Genomic DNA, 14,803 nt, shown 5'->3' on the forward strand with positions numbered 1-14,803 from the left:
CCTTATGCAATATTGCATCATTAATTGTTTGTCTGCAAGAAAAGAAAAATAAGTCCATTGTATTTGCATACAAGTAGTACATTCCTGCAGTTTGGCTTCAACCGAGTCACTTGGAAGCATGGAAGGATTCCTCAACATAATTACTGACAAGAAATTATCTGTCAAAGTTGAAATAATGGTAATTATGAAAGTGAAATACTGCACCAATATTTTCTGCGGAGTCCGTAACCTATATTAAGCAAATGATAAAAATGTTTTATGTCATTATTATGCCAGAATGCAGCACTTTTTGTGTTAAACTGTCCTTTATCAAACATATCTTAAATACTTAAGTCAATACTTTTTGATAAAATTATATCTTCTTTGATTATTGAATTAAAAATAGCAAATTTCAATGAAAAATTAGAATAAAAGTAATTATGTCCTATTTTTCTCCATTTAGTTCAATTTTTCCTTCAGGCTAATATATGACCGTTTTCAATATATGCACAAATTAACTAACACTAAAGGGTTTCAAATATGTGTACATATCGATGATGCTAATATGATACAAAAAGGTTATGGATACTACACATTGTAAACATGTTTTAAACGTTCATACTATAATACACATATATATTAAATGGTGATACTGACATAAAAGCCCTACCTAAACACATATGTATTAAAATGTCATACTGACATAAAAGCCCTACCTAAACACATATGTATTAAATTGTCATACTGACATAAAAGCCCTACTTAAACACGTATGTATTAAATTGTCATACTGACATAAAAGCCCTACCTAAACACGTATGTATTAAATTGTCATACTGACATAAAAGCCCTACCTAAACAAGATTTCTTTTCTGCAAAAGGGTTTTGATGAGTAAAATGTTTTAATTCCTACAAATCCTGAGAAGTCAATTAAAAAGCTTGACATGGTTGGTAATTATATTAATAAGTAGACACAAATATCTGCAAATGAAAGTGCAAGTAATAACGTCTTGATTACACATGACACAGCTTAATGATGTTAATAACTGGTAATGCAGTAGCACTATGTTAAGGCACAACTACAGTTTGATAATGTTACAGATTTCTAATTTCTTTTCCTCAACAGTATCCAATATGGATTTAAGATCATCCAAACTATCTAGAAACTACAAAGCTGGTGGACATTTCAAGAGAGAAAAACCAGAAACAGATGAAGTAATAAAAAGAAGAAAAAAATGCCCTGAAAGTGAAAAGCCGGGGGGGGGGGGCAAAACAAAAATTAGACAAATCCAGAGATGAAGAATTGAAGGAAAAGGACAGAGAAAGAAAGAAACGAACAAGGCAAGAAGAAAAACAAAACAGTTCAGTTCTGTCCAGAGAAGCTACAATTACTTAAACAGAGAAAATGCAATGAAATGCAACGATAGAGAGAAAAGGTAAAAAACAAGAAAACATTACTGCACGGCAACAATAAGTCTGCAGACAGAATAAACAAAACCCCAGAAAAACAGCTGAAAACTAAGAGACAGACATCACTTCTGAAACAGAAAACAGCTGTTCAAAGTACCCAAATATAAAGACTTAGAGTCCAACTGAAAGGAAGTGAGCAGGGTTTGTCAAACAACTAGATCTTGCCAGTTCATCACATCATGATGGAAATATCTTTTCTTCCAGATATTCCAAGTACACAAGTCTGAGGAAAGTGAAATCAGCTCTTCCAAAAACTCCAAAGAGAAAAGCTGAAGTATTAAAACATTTGATTAACTCTCCATCTACCTCTAAGTCTCTCACACAACCGAATGTTATTGCAAGTCCAGAATGCAGAAGAAAAATTAAAGAAGCAGACACAATACTTAAAAAAAAAATCAGGAAAGTCTAACTGAAGTGAAAGAGCTAACAGCAAAAAGAGCAACAAAAGGAATGCATATAACATCATTCGTTGAGCTGTAAATAAGAGGGTCCGCTCTGGAACAAACACAGCGCTAAAGAAACACATCAGTTTATCATTCTAAACCCAAAAGATCAAAGGAGAATGGTGGAGAAAGTCTAAAAGGAAGAAAAGAGCTGATTGTTGTTATGAGAAAGAGAAAGAGAAAGAGAGAATAATCTTTATTGTTCAGTTACCTATCAGTTGTGTTATTCCTTATGTAAACACTACAAGGGCACTATTATATTCCATTGGCAATTAAAACCTGAATAAATAAACTGTTTTGGTTGTAATTATGAGATCCATTGTCAATAGGCCACACAAGTAATATACATGCTAATTATAAAGGCTTGACCTTCAGCTTGGTCTTTTCCAGTAAATACTGGACTGAAGACCAGATTCACCTCAACAGATCAAACTAAGGAGGCTCTATGTAGGGAAATGAGGCTCCCCATGGGTTATTGAAAATGTGTACAACAAGCTCAAGAACAATATTAATCTACTGATACTTGTTCTGAAGCCAGTTTGAAAAAAAATGGCAAATGAATTTAAGAGAGAGAGAGCAAGAGAGGGAGAGAACAACAACGCAGCATGTATCAAAAAATATTTTTTAGAGGTGCTTGCTTCATGTGCACTTTCCAAACTTTATCAATATAATCCAACATTAGGTGTTCATCCATCCATGCTTTTTGTTTAGCTTTCACTACAACTTCCTTTGGATTTTTACAATTTTTAAGATTCTTTTTCTCCATAAGATTATCATGGTTGGCAACAAGTCACCAGATGCCAGGCATGTCAATACACAAGTTAAATGGCGCTTGTCACTGCCGGTACCTCTAATACGCACCTCTCTCGTTCTGACTTTATTAATTAACTTCCCTGGAACCAAGTCGAAATATACTGGCATTTCGTCCATATTTCCAATTAAATGTTCATCAAATTCCTCATCCTCCTGCAGCCTTCTTATATATCTGGTAAAGAAGTCTAATTTTTCCTCTAGGTCTCGAGGTAGTTTTTGAGATATTGTAGTTCTGCATCTCAGTGCAAGTCCATTTCGCTTGAAAAAGCTATCAACCCATCCTCTTGGGCCCTGAAACTTTGGATTTTCCTGCTGAATATCTGTAGTAGCATAATTCTGCAACATCTCAATTGTTACAGGCACGTGATGGTCCCGCATACATAGTAACCAGGATAAAATTTCCTGCTGCTTTTCATGCAAATACATCAAGGGTCGGCCAGCACCTGGGATGGATCCTTTCTTTGTCCTTTAAATATTTTTCACGAAGTCAATGACTTTTGCATTTATGATTAGAACTAACTGGGATTTTATAGTTTTTACTGCATTACTATACTGAGACAATAAGATTAATTGCCCAATAGTCTGTGGTCTTCACTTCATCCTGTACTGAGATATTATTTTCACTGGATAAATAAACTCAAATGGCTTCTGAACTCCTTTTCAAATGTGTGCATTTCTTAGTTACACTGACTGATGTAATAAAGAGCACTCATTAACGATGTTGTCCAGCTGTTAATGAATAGCGGTATATACTGTAATGACAACAACAAAACAAAAACAACAATCATTATATTTTCTCACTGATACAAAAGACAAAAGAAGGGCAATGTGATAAATGCGAAACAGTTTCCCTTTCAGAGTAAGCTGAGCAAAGGGCTTTCTATACACTTATAATTGGTGAATATTTCTTTATTATTTTTTTTTTCATTATTAGATGCCTCAGTTACACATTTACACAAATAAAACAGATAATTCGGGTTTGTGTTTCACTGAAGAAACATACTTATATTTCTTAATATGGGATTATACCAAATATACTCGGCAAAGAATAAACTAGTTCTTTTGCATATCTAAGTGATACATTAATATATTTCTGACACCGTTTGAAAGGTGATGCAAATAAAAAACATAAAAATAGATAGTGAAATACAATAATAAAAGAAAGAAATTATCAATGACCTACATGCATGATTATAAACGATGATTATTACATTGCATGAATCTCCTGTTTCTCCATTCGATGCCTCAGTTAAGAACGTGCCCAAAGTTAGTCACTATTCATAACTTGCTCAGCAAAACAATACCCTGGTCATCTAATGAACCTAAATCAAATTTTTGTATATTTTTGAACCCATTTGAAATAGGAACCTGTCTTCAAATTTTAAAAAAATGAAATCAAATAATAGATAAATAAAAATGCAACAAAACAATGAGTTTTATCTCTTATTCTTAGCTGTAAAATTTAAAGGGAAGTACTTTTTTGACCACTTGGGCAAAAGTAAATCTTCACAGTAGATCGTTTTATTTAAGAAAAATAATAGAATGACCAAAAACATATGAAGTTTTGTGTATGAAAAATAATTATAGATTTAATTATTATTTGTATGGCCTGATGGTGTACAAAAAATTAGAGGGTAAGAAAAATAACATGAAATATGGTATTGCAAGAATGTTAATGGACTCTAGTTAATAGTAAATGTACCAATCTTCCAAGATTTCATTATCTTTTCAATATCTGTTTAATAAAGGAATGAAAGAGATTATTTACGCAGAACAAGTCAAAATAAGTTTATTCATTTCATGAATTATGTAGTGTCCGTAACTGTTTGGACCTTTGTCTGGTACATTAATTTAATCTTTTTCATATGCAGTTCTGGAACAAGAACATGTGGTTGATTATTGCCTAACAATATCAAAGTTAGTTTGGTTTATTAATCAAACAACAATATCAAAGCAATATTTTCCATTTCCCTTGACCTTGTTAGTATGTTCTGATGAAACTATGCTCCATTAACCAATTTGGCCCCGATCCCGTCTGTAGGCGTGATGAGGCTGTACCCTACTTCCGAGCTCTGCAGCAGCAAGGTCATTTAAGATAACCAAAGTGGGTGGTATTACAAAAAAGCAGACAGATTTGGCTCTACAATGATACCAAATAATCTGGAATCTCTACTTGCACTACAAAATACAATGGAAAAACCTAATTTTTTGGACCCGTTTTTTTTCCACCCAAAATTCGCTCGAGGTCGGAATGCGATTTTGTGTCCTGGATTTTGGCCTCAGATCTAAGGCATACCAGTCTTAACTGCACACAGACAGATGATTCTTTGCAAAAACTAGGATAAGGTGGGCATTTGGAATAAATTGCGGTCTCCATACGAAAGTGATGGGTCCATTAAGCAAAAAAAAAATAATAAAAAATCCAACTTTTACCCTTCTGTTCATGCGCAAGCAAAATAACCAATGGAAAATGATGTTTCTAATACAATCAGGCATTATTCTCATGGAAAATCTGCTGAAAGCCGATGTATTATGATGTATTCAGAAATAGTGCCCAAAATGTCTTTCCTATGCACATTTCAGGCAAGAACGACAAAAACCTCTGGGGCCAAATGAGTTAAAATAGTATTTCAGCAAGTGCTGAAGAGAGAGAGTAAGGTTTAATTTGCCTATGACCTATTTAGTCACATAAAAGTTATTTATTTTTGTTTGTTTATAAGGTTCAAGGCAAAACCATGACTGACTTTGCTTGTTATATTTACCCTGTAGTACCTACTCTACCTCCAGCAAACATTAATTATTTTTGTTGCCATTTTCTCTTCAATAAACCATTTAATTTTCAGAGGTTTAAAGTACTGAACTTCCAAAATCAAGGCATTTCAACAGAATTCTATGAAGTTGAAATTTTACCCCCATGTGCAACACATCTGGGCCAAATACCATGATTTACCCGTATGTTTATTGATTACCAACCAGGTAGCAGAGCATTTTCGGAAATGTAGGTCTGAGCATTCAGATAGGGAGATGCCAAAGCTAGAAACCATCCTACACCAACCACATAGCACAAAACACACAGCTTGTTGTTGTATTTGGAAACAGCATCAATTATCTTCTGCCGTTGTTTGGGGTTGGAAAGAAGACCCATTCTGAAATGGAAATGACTTATAAAGAGAATAATTTAAAAAATCCTAAACTAGATTTTGTATTTTATGTCATACTGTAGTATAACAATTTCTAAAAAGAGTAACTGCAGTAGCTTGCCAATGCTAATCCCCAAAATCTGTTCCAATCACCCCACCCACCTATTCCAAACAAGTAAACACCTCCACTCCAAGAAAGCGATCCAGGCACCATAATGCAAAATCCATCATATATCCACCCTAAGACAGTGACCCAGGCATTCGATTGCAAAATCCTTCACACCTACACCCCAAGGTGGTGACCTAGGGCTAGGCATCATAATGCAAAATCCATCACATCTCTTCCCCAAGAAAGCGACCCAAGTGTTTTTGTTATACTTCACTGAATTTAAAGAAAGAAATAGTCAACCTTTAATTGAATTATTAAAAGTCATTTGTGGTTTAAATTAAATCAGGCCTATATGTATGGCTGCATTCACAAAGGACATACAATTTTAGCACTGAGTGCAATTTTATTTTACTGAGCAGCCTAGGTATACAACATTTCAACTAAAGTTGTTGTTGTATAGTTTAATGCCGTATTTCAGCACACAATAGGCTACACATGGCAGCCAGTATTAATGGTGGAGGAAGAACCCAGGAAAACCCCAGAAAGAACCACCGACTCATGAGAAGCTACTGGCAAGCTTTCTCACATACCCGCATTGGCTGTTCAAGTAATGTAACTACATATCTTGGTTTACCTGTCTCAGCTGGAAAGCTCTTGTGTATACGAAACAAAATTTGTATGCACTGTGTAATGTGGCAAGTCAACTCTTTCTAGACTGTTAGGACATCTTTGGTAGAGTCAGTTGTGAAATGAAAATGAAGAAAGCAAAGATGGTTGAAAATACCAAACAGAACATGCAATGTTTGTTGTTCTGAGATTAATTCTAGGTGTTCTATGGGCTCTTCCTATAGTAAACATCCAAAAACAACCTCAAATTTTGCAAACTAAAGTGCAGAATGTAAGATGCCTCACTTTACGTTTATGATAGTGTGACGTCTTACTGCCTAAATACCCACCTTGTGTAGTATGTTTCCAAACTGAGTGACAATATAACAAGAGGAAATTTTCAGGAATATCTCACACAACTCCCCATACTGACATGCTTCCACAAATTTAAGTCAAACTGATATACTAAATTTGCTGTCATCAAAGTGTGACACAAGCAAAATGGATGCATTTTCATGTTCCCTGTCGTGCATTTCCGTTGGTTGGGATATGATGGAGGCAGGAAATGCCAAAAATCAGTGTTTCTTTAACAAAATGAACACAAATATACTAATAATGAAGAAAGTGTTTATATAACTTAATTCATTCAATATAATACTCATGAATCTTTTAACCCATTTCAGCATTTTCAGCTTCCTTCACATTCCAACCCACTGAAATGTATAATGGATCACAAAAACACATAAATTTAACTGTGATTAGGATGTGTGTGTGATTTGGGTTTTTAAATTAGCTTCAACAATTATTCAGTTATATCGCTACGATGTCTGCAGTGTGGCAGTTTATAGTGATATCTAGCACTGGGGCATCATGTCGCAGACACATATCATGATGTCCCACCCAGTCACATTATCCTGACACATGGCTGGCCAGTCCTAACACTAACATCTTAATGCTGAGCGCCAAGCGAGGCAGCTGTTAGTACCATATTTGTAAGTCTTTGGTATCATTCGGCTGGGGTTCGAAACCACGACCTCCCGCTTCCGAGGCGGAAAATTTGATTGTGAGTATTTTCATTTATTAGAAAAAAGAAAAACAAAGACATCCATGTATGCATAAATCAATATTACTTTAATATGTGGAAAATTATCGATACCTGCTGCCATGTATCTGAGATACTCCTGAAAATGTGGCGCTTGTTCCGGTGTCAGTCAACAGGGGAACACGCTACACAAGGCCTTTATTTAGGCGGTAAGACGTAACACTAGCAATATGAATATCAAGTGAGATGTCTTACACTGTAGAACTATGCAACCTAGTGTCAACCTAGTGTCATAGAATGTTAGCCAGCATAGTTGTATTTGTTGACCTAGCGCAAAGTTTTGGTATTTCGTACAAGTCTTTCACGAAAACAGGTTACACCATAAAGTTAGGTCCATTACTCTGTAACAATTATGAAGAATATGATGACTGATGTGCAGGTTCACTTTCAAGCATCTGCTGCGTGTACTACCCATTAAAAAAATTAATGCTTGATTATTCTTAAATATGCCAAGGTTTAAACCTTCTGACTGCTGAATCAAGTTTCCTGGATACACCGGCAAATGTACTTGTGCAGTTAGGCTACTTTACTTAACATGTTTGCAATTGGAGCATCCTCGGCTTTTTTGCTCGCTTGCTAAAATATCGGATGTAAATATTGGACATTCTAATAACCGTTATACCGCACGTTGTTATTGAGTCTTATTTTCATAACGTCACAACGGCTCAATGACGTTGCATCGCTAGTAACGTAAGCATAGTTTGATGCTTTTGAAATGTAATGATTTATTTTATATTTTGATTACAAAGTTCCAGGAATAACACTAAAAATTAAAAAGTGCAGGTGTATTATACACAGTCAAAACGTTCCCAAGTCAAAACGTACCTTCACCGCAACGAACCCAAGTCTGAACGTATCAAAGTCAAAATATACTTAAGAATGCCGAAACGTACCCAAGTCGAAACGTTACAATTCCAAAATGTAACTGTTTTCTGATATTTATTCCATTAAAAAAATAATAATATGTTTTGCAGTTCACGCACCAAATTAATACAAGTAAAGTGTGTTATCACATGCATGAAATAATTTGAGCCAGTTCGGCTTTGGCATGCTGATTTATGCAGCTTTTCACCTTGAATCATCAATGCTAGTTTTCTTCTGCGTCTCTTTTTGATAAACACTAGCGATTTTAAGTATTATAACATATTTAGCTGCATTAAAATCCACCTATTCTTTCAAAATGAAACTTTCACATTAATCAGATAATCTCTTAGTGACAAAATGTAATGGAAAGTATTATAACACCTACAATAATAATCCACTTAAATCCAAATTAATCTTCGGTAACTTTTAATCATAAGTAGCGATTACATGATAGTGCCGATATGTTAAACTTTCATTGTTGTGACTGTAGCAGGAGCATATATTTTATAATTTTATATATTCATGTTTGAATTAGGCAGAAGTAGGTATTTCATTATTTGATGTAATTAATGTTCATTGATGAGTGAAATAAAGTCATCAGTTGCAATTTATGTGTTCTCATTTTACGCATATTTAGCCATTTAGGTAACCTTGGATCAGCATTACCTGTTCGAGTTTGTTCACTGAGCAATGAAGCTACCCTGATTAATCGCAGCAACAAACGATCTTGACCCAACCTCACCTATAGACTTCAGGCGCTCTGATCAGACATGCGAATATGAGGAATTAGATAACACAATACCCACACTATATATGGAACACATAATCGCAACCCACGCCCCCATTGGACCATCACTTAAATGTCAAAACAACACTACCAACATACAAACTACTTGAAATTCCCCAATCCAAAACATCAATTGGCATCCTGATAAGCAAAGAACCAAAAAACCACTATTACCCCACCCAAACCACAGCTAAACCAACCTAATGTAAACGATTCAGCAACCAATCTAAACGTAACAGCTCCAACTACAACAACACAGCAAACTACTACCCGCCCATCCACACTCAAAGCAAAATCCAACAATAATGGAAAAATGGATGTCTCAAAGAATAAACCAAAAAAGAAACAATCCACAACAGCTAAACCCCAGGCCCCTCGGGGATCAATCAATGTAATAAAACCAACAGCCAACCACCTAAAAATAAACCCCCTAAACCCAACTACCCATATACTATAGACAGCACCAGGGAACAAGTAACCTATTTAGGTAAAGGAAAGCTTCCTACGGAGAAAAAAAAAAAAAAACACCACCACTCCAACCCAACCTGGGAAACAGGATACAAGTACTAACAAACCCTCTTCCCCAGGCAACAACCAGGAAGTAAAACCAAGATTTCATTCACTGGAACATACGTCATACATAAGCAGTAGGGACAAGCAACTGCTCCACCTAAGCAACAACAGCCCTTTCCAGAGCACACCGTGTGCAATTTAGGTTAATTAGACCAAAAACTGACTACCTAATTGTTCGCTGCAGCACGCTCAACCAAGTGGAAAAAAATCCTGCAACTGGAAATCCTAAGCCACATTAGAGTTAAAATCGAAAGGCACCACAAAATACAAAGTAAACCTACTAAACCTGACAGCAAAAACCCATCTGAATCAAAACAGACAATAAAACTACCAAACCACTCCTAAATATGAACTTCAAATAAGTACTAACCCTCAAAGGATATAATAAGGATCTAAATGACCAAACACTGCTTAAAAAACTCAATGAGACTGGTGCAAAAATAGAAAAGGCATACCGACATAAAAATCGTAAAGGACTACACACCACAAAAGCAGTTATAGTATCAAAAGAACCAATTACAACCTTGATAAAATTAAGTTCCTCCGGAGTAAGACACAGACTAGAACCTTTTGGCAACAAACCCCGATTCTGCACCAACACTGGGGACACTACGCCAACAAATGTCGATACAGATATAGATGCGGCCGCTGCGGGGGCCACATAGAGAGGCATGTACAAAGATAATTATCAAATGCCCCAACTGCAGAGAACCACACCACCACCCCAGAGCATCTGAATGCCTCTATACTATCAAAGAAAATCAAATATTTAACCTCATGAATGCCAAACATTTGACGTATCAGGCAGCAAAAAGAAATTTATAACAGCAACACAACTTCTATCAAATTGGAACAAAGGAAGTCACCTAACCTCTCAACTCCAATCACAACAAAACAAAATCCACCTCCACAAAAAAACTAATCCGCCCCAAACTGTACCAAAATCTGAAACCCAATCAGCAGGAATGCAATCAGGAAAAAATCAAAGCCATAACATTACCACCAAAAAAACCCACAGTCATACCCCCCACCCCCACCAAGGTTATCAAAACATCATCACATGACAGATGTGGACTGAACTGTTCAAAGAGATAATTAAATCTAACAGCACCAGACCCCCCCCCCATATTAGAAAACATAATAGAACACCTAAACTCATGTGTTACCAAACATTATCATGCTAAACTCACAATTGCTCCTCAGACCACCTTCATAAAATCATTAATGCAATCAATAAACCTGATATATCTGCCTCCAGGAAACACACTTACCAGTGAATCCGAAACATATATCCAACTTCACAATGTACTATGGGGAGAAAGTAGAACGGATATAAGAGGCAAATTAATTGAAGAATGGATTGCTGAATCCAACCTAACCACACTCAATGACGGGTCTAAAACTCGACTTAATCATGAGGATAGCTCCCTCTCAGCAATCGATCTTACTATATGCGCACCCGAACTAGGCCAACTTACAAACTGGTGGGTTGATCAAGATAACACGTTAGGTAGTGACCATTTCCCCATCATAATCTCTCTCCAAATATCAGTTCAGCACAACCCCTATGAAGCCCCACCCAAATGGAGATATGATAAAGCTGATTGGGATAACTTTAGAAACATACTAGCCGCTATTAATACAAAAGAGCTCGAAGACTCAGATATAACAATATTCCATGACAATGTAATTAATACTATACTTAATGCTGCTACCCTAAATATTACCCCCCCCCCAAAAAAAAAAAAAAAAAAAAAAACAACAACAAAAAAAAAACCACTCAAACTAAACAATCAGAATCATGGTGGGATGATCAATGTAAAAAAGCACATAGAGATACAAAAAACAAGCACTTAGCAAATATAAGCGAACAAGATACTCAATAAATTTCATCCAATATAAAGACAAAAACACCTTAAAGGGATCATAAAACTTGCCAAAGAAAAAACATGGTAATGCTTCTGCTCCAAATTGAACCACAAATCTAACTCTAAACAAGTATGGGATAAAATAAAATATATCCGGGGGAAAGCTATAAACTTAACACCTAAACTGAAAAATGCTACAACCAACCATGACAAAGCTGACCTACTTGCTAACCATTTCTCGGCCATGAGCAGTAATACCAATCACACTAGGAACTTCCAAGAACACAGACGGAAAACTGAAACCACACTTCCTAACATCTTTAAAGACCTAGGGTTCAAGAACTCAGATTTAAATTCCGAACTCACCCTATACGAATGGAAAATAGCGCTAGGGTCTAAAAAAGAAACCTCACCTGGGAAAGATCAAATTGGATATATCATATATAAAAATCTTCTAAACATCATTACAGTAACCATTATAAAACTGCTCAGTCAAATTTGGCAAAGTGGAAAACTACCACTCAGTTGGAAACAAGCAATTGTCATCCCAATCCCTAAGCCAGGTAAAGACCCTAATAATATTAAGTCGTATCGTCCCATCTCCCTCACTAATAACATATGTAAAATGATGGAAACAATCCTAGCCAACAGATTAAAACACCACCTAGAAAGTAACAAACTCCTATCGGAAAACCAATGTGGCTTCCATAACAGGCGCTCTACCACAGATCAACTTTTAAGACTAGAAGCTGATATCAAACATGCTTTCAGCTCCAAAAGAAAATCTGACAGACAACTTATAGCTGTCTTCCTTGACCTTGAAAAAGCGTTTGATCTTGCCTGGACTAAAGTATTGATTGCAAAACTCAACCACTTCGGAATTACTAGACGCATGTTTAACTGGATCGAAAACTTCCTCACAGGTCGCAGAATAATCACCAGAGTAGAAAACGCCACCTCAAAAGAACACCCCCTTGAACACGGTACCCCACAAGGGAGTGTACTCAGTCCTATGCTATTCAACATCATGATTAACGACCTTGACCTCAATCTAGCGACACAACGGGTTAACATTTCCCAATTCGCTGATGTCAGCGGCATCTGGAGGGCAGGCTAGCAATCAAGTTGTCAAAGAAATCCAGAAAAGCCTAGATAACATAGGGAGATGGGCGGATAAATGGGGTTTTAAGATCTCACATGAAAAAACGATAGCAATAATCTTCTCCCCTAAACGCAAAAACCAGATAATTTACCCCAACTTGTACATTCAAAACCAGTTAATCAAATATGCTAAGGTAGTAAATTTCCTGGATATGTTCTTCGATAAGCATCTATCTTGGAAACACCAGATTGAACAACTAATTCAAAATTGCAACAAAGATATTAATCTCTTAAGAAATCTTAAAGGGATAACCTGGGGATCCAATCAAGAAACCTTATTAACCATATATAGAACACTTATAAGGTCGGAGCTAAATTATGGATGCCAAGTTTTCAACTCAGCGAAACAAACATTACTGAACAAACTGGATACCATCCAAAGGAAAGCTTATCTGTTTGTACTGGCACTCTACCATCGACATCATTGGACGAACTTCAAGTGAACTGCCATTACAAATAAAAAGACAGGAAATGCTCCTCTGATACTCCAATCGATTAACAAATCACCCCGACTCGCATGCTACAAAAGTAACCGTCAGAAAATGCAACAAACCGTTTAGCCGCAAACTAGTTCCTAACCCACCAGGTGGCAAACAAATCCTAGAACTCGGGGAAAAGATGCCAACACTTGCTCTACAAGAAGAGTACACTCACTCCCCTGACCCCGCCCCTTGGACAAACACTATCCTTAGGATCAACACTAGAGTCACCAATTATGGAAACAGATTGGAACAAGAATCTAAACTCAAAACCATCGTAGCAATGGAAATACAAGACACCTAATCTGGCTTCGTAAATATTTTCACTGACGAATCCAAAACAACCGAACCCCCCAGAACAGCAGATGCAGTGGTTATTCCCGAATTCAACATACAAATGAGACCCAGATTACCAGACCACTGCACTACTTTCACCACAGAGTTCTGAGCAATAACAGAATCATTACAATGGATTAATGACCAAAAAATTCCAAAAGCAGTTATCATCAGTGACTCACTTAGTGTAATATAATCCATCAAATCACACAGCACCAAATCAAGAGAACAATTCTTGGCTAGAGCTTTTTATATGCTTAAGGAATTATCCACAGCGGATCAGATAGTTGAATTCATGTGGATACCCTCGCATATAGAAATCCCTGGTGATGATCTAGCCGACAAAGTCGCAAAAAACATGTTAGGGAACCCTAACCCTGCCCCACTCAGATATAGCATAATAGAAGCTCAAAGCATAACAAGAAACTATATTAACCAGAAATGGCAGGAGCAGTGGAACTCCACTACTAAAGGCAGGATACTCTACTCCATTATAAAAGAAATCAATAGGTCCATCAAACTACCAAAAGTGAACAGCCTGGACCAAAAACGTTTTGGCAAACAACTGGGACCCAAGCCTGCTAATATCAATTGCTATCACTGCAAAACTATTGAAGACCTGCCACATATATTCAATAGCTGTTAAAAATATCAGGAAACTAGAATGGAATTTTAAAAACTCAAAACAAAACTTGATCCCCTACCACTTACCCAGATTTCCTTAAAAATAACAACCCCAACATAAATATGACCTACCAAAATATAATTAAATTCCTATACTCATCCAAGCTAAAAGAAAAAAATATAAAACACCCTAAAAGCATAAAATATGCAACCCGATCTCACTTATAAAATAAATTTCCACTAGCAGATGGGCATCTTTGACACGTCCTGGAGGATGTGAGTACTCAGCAAGGGTGTCCCTCTAACTTAAAATTAACAACCTGTAAAACATACATAACCCATCCAAAAACTCTCTAAAACCAGATTAATATACATAGACAGACGGGCGCTTTTGATATGTCCCTAGGGACCTCAATACTCAGCAAAGGGTCCCGTGTTCTTAAATCCCA

At 36.3% G+C, this 14,803-nt stretch overlaps 1 protein-coding gene across 2 annotated transcripts in view; it reads right to left on the minus strand.

Moving 5' to 3' along the window:
• Positions 1-8,209, minus strand: part of LOC149787363 (GPI-anchor transamidase component GPAA1-like) — a 55,044-nt gene extending 46,835 nt beyond the window's left edge. The window contains exons 1-2 of one of the 2 annotated variants that reach the window (XM_089977938.1): positions 8,125-8,209; positions 5,679-5,851 (exon numbers count right to left, since the gene is read on the minus strand). In XM_089977938.1, the coding sequence (XP_089834064.1) occupies positions 5,679-5,850 (172 nt within the window). In that variant the 5' untranslated portion in view covers position 5,851; positions 8,125-8,209. Of the gene's footprint in view, positions 1-5,678; positions 5,852-7,716 lie in introns of both variants that reach the window. The other variant, XM_089977939.1, reaches the window with a different exon arrangement.
• Between the last annotated feature and the right edge of the window lie 6,594 nt (positions 8,210-14,803).

Source organism: Sinohyriopsis cumingii, chromosome 12 (assembly GCF_028554795.1).
Source record: "Sinohyriopsis cumingii isolate HCF-2022 chromosome 12, ASM2855479v2, whole genome shotgun sequence".
NCBI lineage: Eukaryota > Metazoa > Mollusca > Bivalvia > Unionida > Unionidae > Sinohyriopsis > Sinohyriopsis cumingii.